Genomic DNA, 21,567 nt, shown 5'->3' on the forward strand with positions numbered 1-21,567 from the left:
TTCCTACTGTGGGTTGCAGTTTAAGTTTGAAAGATGCTTCCCTTTCAAGAGACTGATCTTTCTTCATACTCTATAGACGCCAGACTTGTCACCAGCGTGTACCTGGGCTTGAGGTAAGTCTTCCCTTTTCTTCTCCCTTTACTCAAATCAGCCCTAGAGATTCCCTTCTTTCCCATGGGGCTTCCCCAGTCATCAGATTATTTCCCTTAGTTTAATTCCAGTGAGAGGGAGGGAACAGGACAGATAGCTTTCCATCCGAAGCTGGAAGACCTAAGTACCAGTGTTCATCAGTTAGAAGCCACAGGACCCTACATAAGTCATTTAATATCTCTGAGTCGTTCCATGTCCCCTGAGCCTCGGCTTCTCACTTGTGGCATAAAGGATCAACCCCGTGTTCACTTCATAGGTCTGATGTGAGAATGAAACGCAGTACATGTTTTGTTAAATGTAAAACACTCCAGATGTACATTCCCTCTACTGCTTCCATGCCTTGCTTTACTTTGCCATCTACTTTCGGATGGTTCTTGGCCTCCCGATGGTTTTCTAATTATTTCAGGAACCTAAATTCTCTCTCCCCCAACTAGATATTCACTCAAGGCAGTAACTCTACCTTATTTCTATGGAGGCCAAAATGCTACTTAACATTTACTGATGGAAGTCAGTTTACACGTGGGAAAAAAATGAACCACTGGTTCTCTCAAATAAACAACATCCCAAATACTATCTCAACTAAATGGGGTTATTAGCATTAAAAAGTACAGAAAAGACTATACAGAGAATGAGATTTAGCTCTTGCCAGAACAAGAATTTAACCCAAGCTGGCAAATGGTAAATTAATGCAAAGCTGGAGAAATGACAGCTGTTGAGCCAATCTTCTCTCCATGTATGAGATGTGCTCCCTGAAATCTGGGCAAATTTACATACACAGTTGCCACATTAGTAGCTGACTGTAATTAAGAATAAGCCAGTTACGAATTCATGATTTAACTTTGACAAATATTTCCATTAGTTATCAATTAACAGGAAAATCATGCACTAATGTCAGTGAATCCTATCAAATAGCATTGAGAACTAATCTAAGGGGAGTCATATTAATCTTTTCATAGACAAAATGGCATGTCCCAATAAGGTCAGAGTTAAAAATGGATCAAACATATAAAGAAATGAGGTCTTCCCTGAAGAATACTGACCTGCATATTATCTGTTAAGCTATGGGGGTGGCAGAAGGGACATTTCCCCTATTTGAAGCTGTCCCTGCACAGGGGGAGGCAAGCTAATGTCCGCGGAGCATTTATGCACCAGACACTGCTTTAGAAGCCGCACAGAATGCTAGCACGCTAAATGCCACCCAATCCAGAGGAGGCGCTATCATTCCCATTTTACAACTGCAGAATCCGTGGCTAGGAGAGCTCATGGGGACTACCCAGCTCCCCACGTGAACCGGAAGCAGTGCTTATTTGGATCACATGTGTTGGATCCTCCTCTCGCTGTGCACGGCTTCCCTTGGGCTGGACAGGGCTGCAGCTACTTCATGCTACTGGGGCAGGAGTGGGTCACACGGAGGGGAGCCCTGCTACAGCCCGAAGAGGAGAGAGACTCATCCTGCAGTCTGCTCCAGGCTGCACAGCCAGATCTGACGCTTCCCTCCCCCTGTGGATTCTCAGGGCCGTGGGAGGTGCCTTTGCTTCCAGCTCTGGAGGCCACCAAAGAGCTTCAGCATTCTAAAGCACTATGAGATAAGCCCCGGGACTGCACAGCATCCTGGAAGCAGGGATGGAGCACGTTCACTGTCTCTAAGAGGACCATGAGCTCCTGGGGGATGGGGCCGCAAGTAGTACATGGTCAGCACCCGCCAGCTAACGCAAGTGTGACCCCGGAGACTCCTTCAGAGTTACTGTGGCAGCTCCACTCTGTTGGGGGAGGCGGGGGACGTGTTCACACCTGTCACCAGGAGCTGGAAGGCTTTCCTTCTTTCCTAGCTCATGTGTTTGTCTTGCCTCTCTCACCCAAAGACTAAAAGCTGGAAGGACAAAAGCCACTATGTCTTAAAACACTTTACATTCCCTTGAGCTGTGCTTCAAGAATATAATAGATATTTAATGAATAACTCTTAAAATATTTTAAAATGAACAACTGAAAGTAATTTCAAGGCATGAGTTCAATCTCCTACAAAATACTGGCATTTTAACAAAATGTAAACTACACACATACTACAGAGTGGGGAAAGGGTCTATCAGTACTTCCCTAGGCACTTTCAACTCTGAATGAGGAACTCTGCTGGGTTTAACCTGCAAAATGCATGTGCTGGAGGCGAAGGAAGAATGGGCTTGCAAAGTGCGCGCGCGCGCCAAAGGAAACAGGTTTAATTTTAGCAGTGAGGAAACAACAGAAGTAAATTAAGAACTTAAGCAAAAATAAACAGTTCTAGTCCTGTCTCCCAACACTGGCTGGAGGAAAGCTGCCTACCTACTTGGGGCCTCTAGTCTATAAAATGAAGACAAAGGACCAAGTAATTTTTGGAATAGCATTAAAAAAAAAAAAAAGGATAGCTCCATCCCCCTCAAATGCCACTGTGTCAGATCTGGGCCAGCCCAGCACTCAGTCCCTCCCCTGACCCAGGCTCTCCTATGACTCGCTAGCATATTAAGTGCAGTGTGAAAGTGCCCAAGAAATGCTGGCTGCGGGCACAGAACATGTGCCCTGCACAGGAACCCCGCACTGCAGGTCTAGCAAATCATGCCCAGGATCCAAAACAGGGCTTGCTGAATGTATTCTGGAATCAGTAAGGTATTTAGGCTAGGGTTCCAGCTAAGGGCGGGGGACAAGGACGCTTTACTGGCAGAATCTCTCCCAGGACGGCTGACTACTACTACTGCCGCCCATCAGCGTCTCCCACTGTGGTGCAGCTATAGGAGCCTAAGATTCTGACTCAGCCTATTCAGTGCTATTTTGTATCCTTTGCTGAAATTAGCATTCTGTGAGCTCTGTGCCTGATACTCCAGCTAGGTAGGTGCTTGAGGTCACTCTCAACAACCCTCCATTACACTAAAGTTACCAATTAGGGGTGGTTGGTAAACGCAGCAACATTTACACAAGAGCACCTAAGACCAGATCATGTATGCTTGATAGGTATCCTTTCACAAAGTGGCTCAGTGCTTTCTGCTCTGGTTCCTTTCTGGAGACAGACTGGCAAAATTATAGCTTTAAGCTTACAAAGGGAATGATGAACATATGCCCTCGTTTTTGGCGTAGTAGCAGGAAAACAGTGGTCACTGAAAGACTTGGGGCAAACACTTCCTCCCATGAGATTCCTTGTTGCCTTAGGGACAGATACCCAAAGGGACATGCCTGAAGCAGGAGGCTACCTGTTTCCACTGCTGGTCTAGAAGAAAGATAAGGCTTTATCACTCTTTTTTTTTTTTTGCCGTACGGCGGGCCTCTCACTGCTGTGGCCTCTCCCGTTGCGGAGCACAGGCTCCAGACACGCAGGTTCAGCGGCCATGGCTCATGGGCCCAGCCGCTCTGCGGCATGTGGGATCTTCCCCGACCGGGGCATGAACCCGTGTCCCCTGCATCGGCAGGCGGACTCTCAACCACTGCGCCACCAGGGAAGCCCTTTGTCACTCTTTTGAGTGTGACATATTTCTAGAGAAATATGATTTACAAAAATACTGAAATCGAGGCAACCATGTCTTATTCTTTTCTCAGCTAGAGAACAATTATGTAAAACGGCTCTATTAAACAGTAAGACTCAAATAAAACGGGAGTCAAGCTGATATGTATCAAGTAGGAAGTAAGAGAAAAGTTTCTCCTGTCTGTTGTTTGCAATGTCTCAGAAATTATCCTAAGAGAATTTTCTGAGATGTCTTGAAGCAGGGACAGGTACCAGCCTCTCAAGATGACAATTTCTTGTAAAACAGCTTTTCTTTCAATCACAGCACAGTTGACCCAACAATATTCTATTTGATGCAACTCAGAATCTTATGAAATTCACAAGACCCTCTTTAAAGTGGTGGAATCCATAGGCATGTGACTACCGCACGTACAGTCATGCGTAACCGCGGACCACAATCTATCCCCCTCAGTTGGCTATAATGAACGCCCTCAAGAGAAAGCAGAAACCACATCACAGATTCAGACTTTCATGTCCAGAGCCAGAATCCTGGTACTTGGTCTTAAGGCTGTTCAGAAACAACTCCTTTTCCTCTGCTTCCTAAGTGATAGCTTTTCCCCCAGCAAAATCATCACATGTGAGTCCCTCTAAGGGCGATTTCTGAAGAGCATCCTCTGATCTATTAAACTCATATCCTCCCCTTCCCATTTCATAAAAATTGCTTACGTGTGGTGTGTTCCAAATGCAATATCCAACTTTGCCTAGGATAAAAAAGAGGTCAAGTTACTTGTTTTTTAAAAACTCAATAATATCCCTATCTATTGAAAATTAAATTAGAAAAGATTCAGGTCAACTTTTTTTTGTTTTTAAAGTTGTTACTGCCCTCTAGTGGACAAGCCCTTGATTGCCAAAGCAGCTTTTATTTTTTAATCTTTTTTTAACATTTTTATTGGAGTATAATTGCTTTACAGTGGTGTGTTAGTTTCTGCTTTATAACAAAGTGAATCAGTTATACATATACGTATATCCCCATATCTCTTCCCTCTTGTGTCTCCCTCCCTCCCTATCCCACCCTTCTAGCTGGTCACAAACCACTGAGCTGATCTCCCTGTGCTATGCAGCTGCTTCCCACTAGCTATCTACTTTACAGTTGGTAGTGTATATATGTCCATGCCACTCTCACTTTGTCCCAGCTTACCCTTCCCCCTCCCTGTGTCCTCAAGTCCATTCTCTAGTAGGTCTGCGTCTTTATTCCCATCTTGCCTCTAGGTTCTTCATGACTTTTTTTTTTTTAGATTCCATATATATGTGTTAGCATATGGATTTGTTTTTCTCTTTCTGACTTACTTCACTCTGTATAACAGACTCTGGGTACATCCACCTCACTACAAATAACTCAGTTTTGTTTCTTTTTAGGGCTGAGTAATATTCCATTGTATATATGTGCCACATCTTCTTTATCCATTCATCTGTCGATGGACACTTAGGTTGCTTCCGTGTCCTGGCTATTGTAAATAGAGCCGCAATGAACATTTTGGTACATGACTCTTTTTGAATTATGGTTTTCTCAGGGTATATGCCCAGTAGTGGGATTGCTGGGTCGTATGGTAGTTCTGTTTTTAGTTTTTTAAGGAACCTCCATACTGTTCTCCATAGTGGCTGTATCAATTTACATTCCCACCAACAGTGTATGAGGGTTCCCTTTCCTCTACACCCTCTCCAGCATTTATTGTTTGTAGATTCAAAACAGCTTTTAGAATAGCATCCAGTGAGGTTCATTTTTTAAAAAACTTCTTTTTCATTACCCAGAATGATTCAACACATATTGCATTTTTAATTACACTAATTAGAAGTGAGAAGCCTAATTTCCTTAGAAGCCAGAAAACTAGTAAAAACAAATGAGACTCTATGCAACGTTTTAAAATTAGATATTTGGCTTATACAGAAATACACACACAAAGTTTTCAAAGCATACTTAAAAGAAACATTGAAAGTGGTGGCAGTATTGAGACATTATGATATTAAAAGTTTTCTTACATTTATAACACAGAAGATGCCGAAAATAAATATATTAAATCCATTTTTCATGTTTTAAAATGATATCTTTACAAACAAATGGGGGGGGTAGGTGGGGAAATAAAACATTTTATCTAAAATCCGGTATAGCAAGACCTTGGTTAGGCCTCAAGATGAAAAAGTTAAAATAAATAGAGATGTCAAGAATAGTTTACCAGCTAGGAATTCTGTGTATGGACACAAATCCTGTCTTCACAACTATGTAGGACTTTGGAAAATACTTGAATCTCTATGCCTCGGAAAATACTTGAATCTCTATGCCTCATCTTTCTACTCTTTGAAATGAGGGTACTGTTAGGAGATTCAGGGAGTTGTTAGGAATAAATGAGAGAAGTACACATAAAACGCTTAGGAAAAGGAGCTGCACGGGGTAAGCACTCTACAAATGGAAGCAAGTGCTATTAAAATCAAAGCGTCCCCCTGTCCACTCTCCACAGGTGGGCCTGTCTGCTGGGGGCAGCGATGCGCAACTGGAATACACAGGTGAGAATGACATAGCCCGTCTTGGGGATGCTCACGGACAGATGGCCCGGTTCACTACTCTTGTAAACTCAGTGTTCGGGCTGCTCACAGACTGGCACACGTTTGTGTGGACTGGCCACAGAAGAGTGAGCAGGAAAGTACATTTCATGTCTTTCTTTTAAAAAAAAATTAACACAATGTTGTGTTAGTTTCAGGTGTACAGCAAAGTGATTCGGTTATATTGATACGTATATATCTCTCCTCTTTTTCAGATTCTTTTCCCTTATAGGTTACTACAAAATACTGAGTATAGTTCCCTGTGCCATACAGTAGCTCCTTGTTGGTTATCTATTTTATATATAGTAGTGTGTATATGCTAATCCCAGTATTTCACGTCTTTAAATTACAAAATTAGAACAAAGGCCGCCACTCTGTAAATTGGTATTTAGCTCAGGAAAAGCAATGGTCAAAATACTTGGCTTCTGAGTTTAGTTTTGTGATTTGTTGTGGGCTTTTGGGCAAGTCTAAGCACAAAAGCAAGGATGATAATAATTTCAACAGATAATATTTAACGGGTGCTTCTTTTTGGCAAATGCATCAAATTCTTTGCCCAATAACCCTATGAGATACAGTATTAGTAATTCATTTTAAAGATGAAGAAATGAGGCTTTAAGTGGTTAAGTGATGGGCCCAGAATGACACAGCTAGCGGGCAGAGAGCTGGGACAGAACCCAGGAAGTCTGAACCTGGACCACCAGGTGTGCAAAATGGGAAAAGTGTCAGCATCCACTTATTCTTTGACTTAACGTGACCCAGCTTAGTCAAATGACACTACGTTGCTAAAAAAAATTCAAAAATTCATTTTATAGACAAGATATAAAGGTATTTCAATAAGTCAGGATGGGGCAATCACCATGTCCCTCAGACTAGAGCTGGGAGCTTACAGAGGCTCTGCACACAAGGTTTGGAAGACAGGGCTCATTACACCCTCTAGTGGCTGGCCTGAAGCACGCCACTAGGCATGCCACCTAAACTTTTCAGTACATTTGAAAAACACTTTGTATTTCCATTGATTTTATCTCTGTTTTTCAGGATTCCCGTGTTATTTTATTTTCTGCCCACTATTAGTCTGATAAGTACTATCCTACTGCAGTTTAACCTCTTCTGTTTTTGGAAACAAATGCAAAACAAGGGGATTTTAGGCAACTGCTAAGCAAAGGCATATCTTGTGTAGAAGGTAAGCTGCAAACAGGATGGATAAAGAGATGGAATAATTTAAAACTCTACATAAAGTACAGTGAGTTACATCACAGGAAAAATGTTGTGAGACAGGTTTAAAATTGATCAGGTTGAGATTTCTCACTGTTTTAATCTTTAAAAAAATACACATACACACATAGATAATATTCTATAGCTAGAAGAAGTGATAAAACGTGAGTTGGAATTCTTCTACCTTGTATGGATGGAGGAAAAAGGACGTTAGAAGGAAAATGGAAAAGAAAAATAATTAGGTTCTATGTAATTCACTCTTGCCTCTGTACTCCAAGAGCAGAAATCCTGAGCCAATTTCACTAAGCTATTGGCCAGGAGAGAAAAGGGCCATGAAAGACTCATTCATCAAGCTGCTCATGAATGGACTGACCAACTTGCTCAAACAGGAAAAGGTGAATATTACACCAGCCACTTCAGAACCACCACAGGAAGGAAATGATAAATGTTAACATTTTCTGAATTCCATGCTACCCCCTTGCCTCCCCTCCCCGCCCAGTGTGCCTGCTTCTTACACAAAATGTCACACATGAAAAGATCCTTTCAGACGTGGAGGCTAAAACAAGGAGTCCTAAGGAAACTCCAAGACTCACTGGTCACACTGTATTTCCAGGAACTGATTGGAAAGTATCAGGACAAAATTATGGGAATATATAAAGAAACAGCCTTCTCGCCCCTTCTCTGCTTTGGTCCCAGCAAACCAAGCCTGTTCTGAGACCACTTAACGCCCCTCATCGGACTAGGATCACATGCAGCATACAACTCGCAAGGTAGTTTTCTAACAGGTCTGCTTCTGATCGATCTATGGGTCTCTCCAGTATTGAGTGATTCTTGGGAAAAACAACTAAGGGCTATGGGTGAAATGTCAATGGCAGCTAATGTCACAATAAAAACTACCAGTTTTAAGCTGCCTTCAGAGAAAGAAACTGCCACTGAATTGAATCCAAAACACCTGCTCAATAATGCTGAAACCTCCGTTTCCACAGGGACATGGACAAAATAGATACAACCAGAGGGCTGGCAGGTTGGGGAAAGACAGGGAACCCTTGATATACCAGGTACAACTGAAGAAAGTGAACGCTTGAACCTGAACGAGAAAACTAGGGGGACAAAATAGATGACTTCAGATACGAGAATCACTGACGTGTGCAAGGAGATTTAGTCTATGCGGCTCCAGAGCGGGAAAATTAGGACCAACGTAGAAGGCAGAGGAAGAAGATGGTGTGTGTCAACCTGGCTAGGCCACAGCACCCAGATATTTGTTCAGATGTTGCCGTGAAGGTATGTTTTGAGGAGACTAACGTTTCAATCAGTGGACTTTGTGTAAAGGAGATTACCCTCCAGAATGTTTGTGAGCCTCGGTCAGTCTGTTGAAAAGTGGAAAGGAAATTAAAAAAAGACTGATTCCCTGTAGGAAGAGGGAATGAGTCTCCAGTCGGTCTTTGGCCTCAAAATGCAACATCAGTGCTGCTTGGGGTCTCCAGCCTGCCCTGCAGATTTTGGACTTGCCACCCTCCACAATCACGTGAGCCAGTTCTTTGAAAATAAATCTCTGTCTACACACAAACACACACACACACACACACACACACACACACTCACACACTCACACACACATACACCCTTATTGGTTCTGTTTCTCTGGAGAACCCTGACTAATTACAGAGATATCAGGTTAACAGAAAGGAAAATCTTTCAACCATGAGAGCTACCCACAAATAGGATGAGCTACCTCAGGAAGCGTTTAAGCCAAGGCTGGAGAGATATCTGTTGGTGATGCTGGAGACAGGATTCCTGCATTAGGTGGGTGGATAGACTCAAGGTCTCAACTTCCTTCCAACTCTCAGACTAAGCATGATCTCGAAGGGCAATGAGTACCTTACCTGGCAGAGGGCAATGTTTTCATAAGGCTTTGCCTGGGCATGTAGGTGAGCCTTTGCTTCGCGTTTGTCGCCATGCACGAGCAGGATTGGTTTCTTCCTGAAAAAGAGATCAGGAGTATTTAAAATCCATCATTCATGAAGCTGAACTGGCACCCAGTTAAGGGTCGTTGACCACCGACATCTGTTTCTGGCCTGTGTGGTGACTGAGTAGGGGGCCGGCACAGGACATTGACCGGCTAACCTTCGGTAACTGGTTACGTTTATAATGGAGCCCTGCGGCCTGAGCCTGAAGCTCTGCTGTGACCTGGAGGGGTTGTGACTCAAGAAAGTCCTCGAGTAATTATCTTCTTTCGTCCAAAAGGGCACATCATCAGCTCTGTGTTAATATATTTAAATTCAGATAGACTAAAAGATATACAATCGTTGTTGTCTAGTATGATGCTCTTTTCTTTCCCTTCTCTTGGCCCAAACAATAGACCACTTCCTCACTAGCCATATGTTAAACCCCTACTGTGAGCAAGGTCCTGCACCAGATGCCCAGAACACAAGTGAAGGGGCCCAGGCCCACAGCATGTAGTTTCACTAATAGGTGGTGATATTTCAATGCAACAGAGCCCAATGCACATTGAAAATGCCCTATTTTTAAATTCAAAAGGACAATATAAAAACATTCTGCAGGAATAGATTAAAAGGGCTTTTAAAGGAACCATGATCTACTCTGGTTAATTCAAAGCGAGATAAGCCTTAGAAATCAATATACCTTTATAAGCTCTCCCAACAAAACAAAAATTGGATTTTTCTCCAACAAGCAATCAAGCAAGATGAACATCTTCCACAATTATCAACCACATGCAGGATGATTCTCTGCCACACGTGAAGGGACAACACTCAACTAAAAAGAAACAGGACAGGGGCTTCCCTGGTGGCGCAGTGGTTGAGAGTCCGCCTGCCGATGCAGGGGACACGGGTTCGTGCCCCAGTCCGGGAAGATCCCACATGCCACGGAGCGGCTGGGCCCGTGAGCCATGGCCGCTGAGCCTGCGCGTCTGGAGCCTGTGCTCCGCAACGGGAGAGGCCACAACAGTGAGAGGCCCGTGTACCGCAAAAAAAAAACCAAAACAAAAAAAAAACAGGACAGAAAACGCACATCCAGGACTGTTTCCTAACCCCTAAACCCGATAGCTTTATTCTAATATGTCAGGTAAAATAAAACTAAGAAACACACCTTCCCGGTTTGTTTCTATTTGGAAAAAATTTTCTATTTTACAACTAGAAACACAGTACAGAGAATAATGTAAGAGATAATCATGCATGTGTTACCTAGAAACGATTCCTGTTATCACATTATCAGGTCTTTTTAAAAAATAAAAGATTAAACATTATTGACAGAAGCTGAAGTCCTCATTAATTACTTCAGATTTACTGCTGTTCTAAAAACTATCACTAAAAGGCAGTGTGATGGGTAATTTTGTGTGTCAACTTGATTGGGCCAAGGGTGTCCAGATAAAACATTATTTCTGGGGCTTCCCTGGTGGCACAGTGGTTGGGAGTCCACCTGCCGATGCAGGGGACACGGGTTCATGCCCCGGTCCAGGAAGATCCCACATGCCGCGGAGCGGTTGGGCCCGTGAGCCATGGCCGCTGAGCCTGCGCGTCCGGAGCCTGTGCTCCGCAGCGGGAGAGGCCACAACAGTGAGAGGCCCGCGTACCGAAAAAAAAAAAAACCCAAAAAAAAAAAAAACCCAAAAAAACCAAAACACATTATTTCTGGGTGTGTCTGTGAAGGTGCTTGCGGAGGAGATGACCATTTGAATCGGTGGCTCAGCAAAGCAGATCGCCCTCCCTAATGTGGGTGGGCATCATCCAATACTTTGAATAGGTTGGTGAAGTTATTTTCTCTCCTGTTTAAGCCACTGTTATTTCTACTTTTCTGTTACATGCAGCTGAAACTAATCTTACGTGTTACAGGTCAAATATGAGCCCTTGAGTGCCAAAGCTGCTTGGGAAGTTTCAGCAGTATTTTATCTATTACTATTATTTTTGGCTGTGCCTCGTGGCTTGCAGGATCTTAGTTCCCCAACCAGGGAATGAACCTGGGCCACAGCAATGAAAGCACCGAGTACTAACCACTGGACTGCCAGGGAGCGCCCAGCATTTCATCTATTATTAATAATGAAGCTTCCCACAATCTGACGTGCTAAATGCACCATGGACTTTGAGGACCCTGACAACCATTCTCCTGCATGTGTATTCCTCCACCTTACCTGCTGTTATGGGATTCTGCCACGTCCATGTGTTAGACATGGGACAGATGGCATGTCACCATGGGATGCCATATTTATTTGGTTTGCACTGCCTAACATGAGGCAGACAGACTGAAAACCCATCACTTCCATAATCTGGGTAAGGGAAGGCTCTATGACCCCTGCATTAACTCCTAAGCTACGTGAAAAATCACTTGTGAAACAAGAGAGTCTCAAAAAAAGAACAGCACTGATATGCCCAGTGAAGCATGGCATGCTTGTAGGTCGAGAACGCAGGTGGCAGTGACCTTTTCCTTCATATTAACATTGGACCTAAAATTCTTTCATTTGGGTTGAAATTTGTCCTAATCTACTTCTGGACAGAACAGAAGGACACGCTAAAATCTGTATTAGGAAGGCTTGTGATTAGTTAGAATATATCAAAAAATGCTGTTTTCCCAGTATAACTTAACGTTTTTATGATTTCAATAGTTCCAAAAGAAATATTCAAAGAAGATGCCCGGCAGCTGCCTGAGAAACACAAATCTTGTGTTTTAAGGCTGCATTACAGTTATGACGTCATCCATCGCTCTGTGGAACTCACCTGAACTCTGGTGGATACTGTTTTACGAGCCAGTCCACATCAAAGCAGTAGTTAAACTGGATGGGGGGAAGAAAAGCAGTCACGGGCAATTCAGAAAAGCAGTCTATAAGGAGAAGTGTTTGGTTATTGAATTCGAAGAAACTCTAATGATGAACTACATATATTATGTATAAACATGGACAATTTGCTACAATACTCATAAACAAAGCTAAAATACATCTTGAAGGGAATACACCATTCAAAGGTTCTGAATTAGTGCGGGAGCGCCTGAGAAAACAGAAAATTACCTCTGCATGCTTTGGCAGCATTTGTATTTGTAAACTGAGTCTTTTTACAATATTTCTAAGAGTCCTCTGATTAATGGGGCTTATAAATGTATCCCTTTTCCCCTAGATGACTATAAAAAGCACTTTGGAAAAGAACATTTCCTTTCAGCCTAACTTATGAGCTAGCTTTGTAAACAGGCATCTGCGACTGGACATTCACTAGGCTTATGACAATTACATCTTGATCAGAGGTTCTGGACTAGACTTACCCACAGGGGTCCTCCCCAGGCCTGGGTAATCCCTGGACCTCCTCCTGGACATACTGACTCAATCTAGCCAGGAGAACACACACAAATTCACCCCACGTTCCATCTGGAGACGAGGATTCCCATCGCCAAGCAGAACATGGAGCACACAGAAAGCTTTGCCTTCTTTAGGCACAAGACCTTGTTCTATTTGCTGGAGAGCCTGGCACGTGAAGGTGATTTATCAACGCAAAGGGACCAGCTCTGTCAGGCAGGAGAGCTGCCAATCAAACACGTCAATCAAACATGCAGACGTACCCACATCCATAACTTCTGCTCACTTCTCTTTGGAGGGTGTAGGAAATTTCTCATTTACTTCTCTAAATCAAATCAAACTTGACATGGCCTTCACCTCTCTACCCACACTCCCAGGGAGTTGCACCAGAGTCCTGTGAGATTATTAGTGTCCCAGAGAGAAGTCCCTCAGGTTGGAATTTCCAGAGTGACTTCCTGGCCAGTCCTTAGGGCCCAATCGAGAGTCAGAAGCCCCAGTGATCGTGCATCCACGTTCCAGGCTGATGGATCCCACAACCGCGGCGTCTGGCGCCAGCCTCCAGGTAAGCGCGATCTCAGGGACCCTGCACAGGACCGGCCCACAGGTCCCGCCGCTCACTTTCTTACAGAGTTATTTGCCCCTTCCGTCCAAAGAAACAACTGTAAACTCACCTGAGCTGAAGAAACAAGTGTCCCAAATAGAGGAGATAAAATATCTGGGGAGACAAAACATTTATATCTAATTTCATATTTTTGATAAAGACTACCTAGTAATAATAATCACAACTGACTTATTAAACAGTCACCGACGAGAATTTGGCTTAGAAAATGATGCACTGAAAAGGTACTACAAGACTAGACTTTAATGTTCCATAAAATTCAAGAGAAAATTTCCCTGGGCTATTTAATAATATTTATTATGTATCAGTATTATTTAACCACACATAATGGAAAATCAAGATCTACAACTTTAGTAGTACTGGATGACTGGGCAATTTTACAAACTGCCAAGAAGGACAATAACGATGAGCGTCCTTCCTCTTTCCAGATCTCTTAATTTTTTACCTCCTTCAAGTACTCACTGAAGTCTCTCTCCAGGAAACCTCCCCAGTCTGGGACTAGCAAGGCAGCTCTCTGGAGCCTGAGGGCTCTTGCTTCCCGTGGAGGGAGGACAGAGGCCCCCGCAGCTCCAAGCTCATATTTCTAGCACCCAGGTCATCTCTAAGGAGGGCCCACCTTGCACCCACTCAGGCTTTACTTCAGAGAAAACAGAAAGCCATGTCTACGCCCTGAGAGGAAGCACAAAACCCTCATCGCCACCACCGATTATAACAGCCTCACTTGGACAGGACCCATCGGGTGCCAGGTTCTGTTCCTGGTACTTTCCACGTGTTAACTCTCACTCCTCGCAGCCATTTTCTGTCCGTGGGGGTCTGTCGTTCCCATGTTGTAGATGGAGAGTCTCTCCTTAGGGGGCCGCCCGTGGCCACACAGCTGGGGTCAGGCAGGGTCGGGACTTGAACACAGACAGTCTGGCTCCAGCGCTTCCGCTCTAGCCACCAATCCAACCCTGAGGGTTCAGACTGGGCTCGTTCACTTATTTGTCCCATATTTATTGAGTGCCTCCAGACATGGAGATAAATGCCAGGGCACAAAGATTTTAAAAGAACGAAGAAGTCCTCTAAGGAAGCTTAAAGGGAGAGTTGCACAATCAAGAGAGAAACTGCAACGTGGGGGCCCCATTTTGCCCCCACTGCCACTCCTCTTTCTACCTTTCTAAATTTTATCCCTTTTTCAAGGCCCATCTGAGGTCCCTCTTCCTCCATGAGATCTTCTAAACAACCTACAATTATGGCCTTTGCTGGAGTGGTACACCAAACGCTTAAGAGCACGCACTGTGATGCTGGAATGCCTGGATTCAAATCCCAGTTCTGCCATCTGCCAGCTCTATGACCTTGGGCAGGTTATTTAACTTCTCTGCAGATCGGTCACCTATCCGAGGAGGACAACTGTAACATCTACTCATAAGGCTGTTTCGAGGATTAAAGGAGATAATCTATATAAAAGCTCCTATCATGTTACCTCTCCTCCTTCCGTATCTTGGTGCTAATAGCCAGTTTTTATCACTTTATTATATACAGCAAAACCTTGCATAGTTCTCTATTTCCTGTTTCAATCTCTCTCAAATAAAATGAAACACTGAGATCTATCTTATATATTTCTGCAAAGCACCTAGACATTTGCAAAAAGGAAAAATAAACACCTTGTAGAACCAAACTCTTTATAGTATGGAATTAAATATACCAACATTTATACATCACATAAGATGTAATTATACATTGGGTATATAATTAAAACACTATTAACAGTGAACACAATCTATTCTTGAATGCGGGCAAGAAAGGTAATGTGAAATACGGGTGACAACGTTTATTTTGTGTATCTGCCACGTGAATATACTGTGCCGGGCACTTCATGTGTTATCTCCCTTTTTTCTGAATCCCCAGTTTAAAGGTGAGTGAACTGAAATTGTGAAGAATGTTAGGTCCTTTGTTAATTACCAACACAGCAAGCAGGTGGTGAGGCCCTGTGTCTGGGATTCTAGGGGCCCTGCCGTTCTCTCAAAGGAAACCCTTGTTTCCTCTCTGCACGCAAAGCTTTTGACACCAAGTGTAGCAGGAGGGAGGGGGGCTTCCCACACAGACCAATCCTCCACGGACACCAGCTGCGCGTCCTACAACTAAATTCAATTCTGACACCATCCACCCGGAGGTGGCATCAGACCCCACAGGACTGCCCCCACCTCAGATGCCAGTCACAAGTCCGGATCCCCTGTGCTTCTCACCGACCGGCTATAAATTGGGGGTTGCCACCATCCCCTCCGCGGGCTCGATAATTTGCTGCAAGGCCTCACAGAACTCAGAAAAGCAATTTCCTCGCTAGATTACCAGCTTATTATAAAAGGACACAACTCAGGAACAGCCAGATGAAGAGATGCACAGGGCGAGGTATGGGGGATGGGGCGCGGCCATGCCCTCTGCAGGTGCGCCACGGCCCAGGCCCAGCACCTCCTCGTCGGCACCAACCTGGAGGCTCTGTGAACCCTTCCAGTGAGGGGTCTTTTACAGAGGCTTCATGACACAGGCAAGACTGACTAAATCAGTGGCCCTTAGCGGTGAACTCAATCTCCAGCCCCTCTGCCCTCCCCGGAGGTGGAGGTTAGGGCTGAAAGTTCCAGCTTTAATCACCAGGCTGGTTCCCCAGGCAACCAGCACCCCCCTTCCTAGGGGCTTTCCGAAAGTCATCGCATTAACATACACTCCACTCCGGTGTGGCTGAAAGGGGCTTGTTAGGAATAACAAAAGATGCTCCTTTCACCCTTCATCACCTTGGAGCTATTTCAGGAACCTGGGACAAAAACCAAAACCAAACCCCAACTATAACCAGAGTGAAGACCAAATATCTGTATACATCACAATATCACACAGATACTTCCTGGGGACTAACCACAGCAACCAAAAATCAGGGCACTTCTTGTTTTGCTTCTGCGCCAGGAACCAAAACCAGGCTTTCAAGCAACGGTTCTCAAACTTGATTGGGCTCGTTAAAGGAGATTGCAGGGCCAGGCTCCCAGAGTCTGGTGCTGGGAATCTGAAGAGGAGGCCGAGAATTTGCATGTTCAACAAGCTCCGGGTGGTGCTGACACTGCTGGTCCAGGGACCAGAGAGAACTATTGCTGTCAAGGGCTGACTACTTGGTTAATAAAGTGTCAGCGACCGAGTTTGACCTTTAAATTACAAGTTAAGTAATTCTAAGCACTGTGCAAGGGGTGCCAGCAGGGTGGCCTGCAGGGCTCTGGGGGACACCCGCTGGCTTCCCGTTTGCTGTCAGACGAATGCATCTGCTTGTCAAAATGGGTTCTTTTCCCCCTGAGTGAAGTTCAGAGGGTTCTTAAGAGATCCCTTCTAGGCTTCCCTCCTGTTTTTCGAGGGGGAGCCCCACACGTGCAGCTCCCAGACCCCCGGCTTCACTCACCCCTGATGTGGAGGGCTCCCGAGTTATACTTTGGCTTAATTCCGGAGACTCTAGTGAGGTAAAATTGGAAGGGGTTCCCTTTACCCAGCATGTCCCAGATGTCCTGGCCTTCCCCTGACGTTTCAAGCCCGTGGCCGGCTGAGGGGCTGTGATGCTCAGCTCCCGGGACAGCACCATCTCTGGGAGAAGGGAGGCCTTTCTCCTCTTTGACCCCCGTGTCCTCAGCCTGCTTCTGCTGCGTCTCTGGTGGCAGCTCATCCTCACTGCTGGAGAGACACCAGCCCAGGTTTTCCTGGGAACCGCCCTTCTGCCTTTTGGGAGGTGAAGCTTCTGAAACGGAATCTGTGCTGCTGAATTTCACGGGTGCGATCTTCCTCCTGTGGGCAGCTTTCCGAGCCTCGGAACAGGTGTACTTTGGCTCACTGGCTGCTCCCTGCTCAGCGTGCAGGAGAAAAGAGGTAGATGGCTCGTCCGGTCTTGGCTTTTCCTCCTCACTTTCATCACTACTGGATATCGTCCACCTCCCATAATTGCCTTCCTGAGACATTACACTTCCTCTGGAAATGAAAGGTGGAAATTTCGTTATTTCCCATCCATCAGGCCACCGGCACACTCATGCTCTTGCTCTCAAATTCCGTGTCCTGAGCTTCTAGGACACATACAGCACACCTGACACTTACCAGATGCCAAGACGTGTCACTAACATCAGCGGCTCTGTAGGTGTTCACGGCACATCACCACAATCTGCCGTGAGAACTTGGCAAATAAAGTGATGGCGAAAATCCTGCTCACCTTCTGCTTCTCTCCCTTTGTCTTTCCACCTAGACCTTGTTCTTAAATGCCTGAGGAAATGGAGTTGAGCCAAAGTCCAAAACAAAAATGTCCACTCTTAGCCCTGAAGCTTCCAACAGGTGTTTGGGGTTAAGGTCAGTTTAAGGAATTTCAGGAGTAATTCTGACTATGCTCATATTTTTAAGGTCAAATTGGAATTTATCACCTATTCCTCACCCAGGTATGGGAGCCCAAAGGACTTCAGGGACTACTTCTTACTCCCCCAAGATAAGCTACTTACCATAGAGCTTAACGAAATCCTCCAGACAGTATCAAATGATCAATTCTATATATACATTATCTAGGGATGCTTCCATGAGGACCCAACTGACTCAATGATTATCTAATCCTAAATCAAACCATGAAAACCTGCAGAGAAAGAACTTGTACTAAAGCAAAACGTTACTTGTTTTCTAAACCACACAGTTTAACTTCTACTTTCTTGCTCTCAAAAGAGGAAAACACATGAAACTTTTGCTTTTCTTACCTACAAAATGTCACCAATTCAAGAGTAAAGGGCTATCTAAGTAGATTTCCCAAATAACTAAAGAAGAGCTCCTTAGTGTGATTTAAAAAAAAAAAACAAACACTTTAGTACAAGACCCAGAGGAAAATTACACAACTCAAGAGTCTGTGCTCAGATCGTGGACAGAGTGTCTACATGTTTGCTCTACAGCGTAAGCAGGACCTGCTATGAGTGCAGATATAGGACAGACTGCAGCATAACCCCCACTCCTTAAAAAAGGCTAAATTCTGCACTGAAAGACTTGCTAATGAATATACTTCCATGTTTCAAGCTAAAAAGTATATATTTTTTAAGGTATCTATCGCTTTGTACAACTTCTCACCTTTTTCAATTTATGACCAAGTCAGATAAGGTTTCTGCTGTAAATTACACATTTCAAGGAGCTTTTAAGCAGAGTGCATCTAGACAATAATTTGACTCGTTCGTCATGGCCCAGGGTCACTATTAAGCCCACCTGGCATGGACAGTGTTTTGCAGCCACAACTGTAGGGACCACAGATGGATGCAGACACTTGCTCCTGTAATAGGGGCCCTAGACTCTGTCTAGGTATTCTTTTCTAAAAGTTCTCTGTCCTTTCCCCCTGTGTTCAGTCCACTTCTAGGGGCTGTTTGAACTCTGAGTAGGTTTTTCCCCCTAAATTGTTTCTAATCTGATAAGGGTTAAGACACCAGATAATCAAGCTTGTTGGAACTGTATTGTTACAGTTAACAGGATCTGAGAACCAGGTTTTCCCATGAAAGGGGTTAAGACAGACTTACTATTTAACACCTACTTAAACAGCTCAGTTTTTTGTTTGTTTTGACTGTTTTTTTTAAAACTTAAGTTCCCTTAGTGTTCTAGACTCTGGAGACTGCTATCACAATTCACTTTGAAGGAGCCATTTTGTCAGTTAGTTTGTAATTGAAAAATGATTTAAGAACAAAAGAACCATCTCTGGAAAAACTACTGTGCTGTAAGCTCTAGCTTCCATTGAATTCTAAACCAGCTCTAAAGCTAGGCAATGAGTAATAGAATCTTCAACTGAGATTCCTCAGCCTGTTCTCCCTAGATTCCTGCCCCATCCTAAAGCAAAGAGAGGGTCTCAGAGTTTTTAGGTGAAAAAAGGGTTCAGCTCCCAGCCTGAGAAAAGGAGCTGTATGCAGACCTTAGAGATCACCACCACCCCTCTTCCCAGATCAATTACGTATAAATAAAATGGAATTCAAAAATCCTGAGAACTCTAAAAGGAAAATATTTATTCGTCTTTAGTGACTGTGTGAGCTATTTAGGAGATTTCTAAATTTTTCAGTTTTATCATTATCTACACTTTCTAGAACCACATGTGGGGTGGGGGAGGGGAGGACAGAGAATTCCTTCCAAAAAAGGACAAGTGGGTAAAAAATAAAGCTTTGAAAAAGACATTTCCTAGAGAAAAAAAAAAAAGGTTTTTGTCTGCTCTATACATGGTTTAAATTTTGGATCTACTCACAATCCAAAATGTGCCTGAGATTATTTACCAATTAAAGGCAAAAAAACCTTTGCAATATGCTAATAAAACTGTAACAAATCATTAAGCCTAGCTGGTTACCAGCCTCTCTATGCAGTCAAGGCGCTTAGGCTGTTGAAGAGGAGCTGTTGGTAAACACCAAGCTTAACCAGCAACTGATTCTACTTTGGAGGACTGGATCTGGTCTCAGGATCAGAATTTCATTTCTCTCTCACACAGGCCCAGATTCTCTGCATTCTCACACAGGTTTTATACTCAAGTCATAGAGCTTTACAAGGATAGAACCTAAGTGTTTTCCTTCAATTGTTTCTTCACGGTTTGTCTTCCCTGGGCAGTGTCTCGCACAGCACAGGTCTAACACCACACTCTGGGTAAGTGGTGACACCAGGATCAGAATTACCACACAGGTGGGCTGACTCTGAGAGCTGACATTCAGTGGGTCAGCAAAGTGCAGTATTTCCCAAAGCAGAGGTGACTGGGACCTGACATTAACTAACATTACGTTATGAAAGTACCTCCCTTTCCTATTCCAATCCAATGTCTCAGTTTAATCAAGGAGAAAGCTGTTTGTAGAAATGTCTCTATTCCTGCTTTTGAACAAATAACGGATTTTGGGCTCTTCTGCAGGCAGTAACACTTTGGTTTAACATCAACAGAAGGGATCTTATGGCTCCATTACATTTACAATAACTGAAGTCTACTTCTAAAAGATAGTGTTTATGTAAAAGTGGGTTCAAATGAAAATATTACACAAATAGTAATACAGATGTTGATAGTGAGACAAAACTGGGGAGGAAGCAACCGACCACATTACTGAAATTTGGCAAACACTGTGTTAAGCTACAATGCCAAGGAGGATAAAAATCTAAAGAAATTCTACCACCAGATGCCAACTCATAACATTAGAGTGTCTATTAGATACTAAAAAAAAATGTGTGGATGCAAATGGATACTCCTCTTAAAGCTGCTGGCTCCTCCTCTCCCCCTACCATCCCAGACCCAGCTGGGCTACTTCTTTTACACTTCCAGCTGACCCTTCTTACAGAGCTTGCAGACCATCAGGAGGGCATGGGAGTCAATCTCAACTGAGGCCAGGTGTGGCCAGTAGTTGGCAAATATGACTCCAATTTCAAATCCAGTCATTACTAGGTGGTAAATGTGCACTTAGGCAAGTTACTTAACTGCTGAGCCTCAACTTCCTCCTCTGTAAAATGGATGTCATACCTACCTCCCAGAGTATGTTCATTCGAAAAATATTTATTGAGCAGCTACTATGTGCCAAGCCCGGGGAATAAGAAATTAACAACATAGAAACAATTTGTCCTAGAAAAGCTTCTATTTCAAGGAGAAAGGAACAGACTGACACAAACAAAAATAACCAAAAAAGCCAAGATATCTTTACAGATATTCATTATATTTTACAGGTATGAGAGAGTAACAGGGATGCCCTTACCTTCGACTATCCTGAATTTAACATCTAAGTGAGCTCTGAAGGGTGAAAAGGAATCAGCCAAATAAAAGTGTGGGAGGGAAAGAAGAGTATTCCAAGTGAGGGAACCCAACCTGCAACGACCAGAACAAGGGTGTAGTAACTCCAAAAACACACAGAAAGACTTGGGTAAGGAAGACAGGTAGGTGGTCCAGGATGAAGGGGGTGGGCAGGAGTAAGTTAAAGATCCTGGATTTTATTCTAAGAACCGTAGGCCCCACTGAAGGGGAGTACCTTGGTCCGATCTACTTTTTTAAAATATTACGTTCCCTGCAACTCTGTATGGAGAATGGTTTGGAGGGAGACAAAAGTCGAAGTGAGGCGGCTCCTGGAGGGACTCTGGTAGCTCATGAAGGCAGTCGGGATGGAGTGAAGTGGGCTGATTCCGGGGTACACTGTTTTCTGTGCGCTCACCTTTACTGAGCATACACTCATTTCACGCTCACAACTGTTTCCATTTATGGGGAGTCTAAACACAGAGGTT

The 21,567-nt window shown here is 44.0% G+C and overlaps 1 protein-coding gene across 7 annotated transcripts in view; it reads right to left on the minus strand.

The window, feature by feature from the left end:
- The window catches only part of TDP1 (tyrosyl-DNA phosphodiesterase 1), a 74,164-nt gene that overhangs the window by 52,169 nt on the left and 428 nt on the right, over positions 1-21,567 (minus strand). For 5 of the 7 annotated variants that reach the window (XR_009534756.1, XR_009534732.1, XM_060120995.1 and 2 more), the window contains exons 2-6: positions 16,751-17,307; positions 13,388-13,431; positions 12,151-12,206; positions 9,304-9,400; positions 4,340-4,374 (exon numbers count right to left, since the gene is read on the minus strand). Coding sequence is in view for 5 of the 7 variants with exons in the window: in XM_060120995.1 (XP_059976978.1) it covers positions 4,340-4,374; positions 9,304-9,400; positions 12,151-12,206; positions 13,388-13,431; positions 16,751-17,297 (779 nt within the window). In the remaining 2 variants the exon portion in view is untranslated. The remainder of the gene's footprint in view (positions 1-4,339; positions 4,375-9,303; positions 9,401-12,150; positions 12,207-13,387; positions 13,432-16,750; positions 17,308-21,567) is intronic. The other 2 variants (XM_060121072.1, XM_060121307.1) reach the window with 2 other exon arrangements.

Source organism: Lagenorhynchus albirostris, chromosome 1 (assembly GCF_949774975.1).
Source record: "Lagenorhynchus albirostris chromosome 1, mLagAlb1.1, whole genome shotgun sequence".
NCBI classification, from domain to species: Eukaryota; Metazoa; Chordata; class Mammalia; order Artiodactyla; family Delphinidae; genus Lagenorhynchus; species Lagenorhynchus albirostris.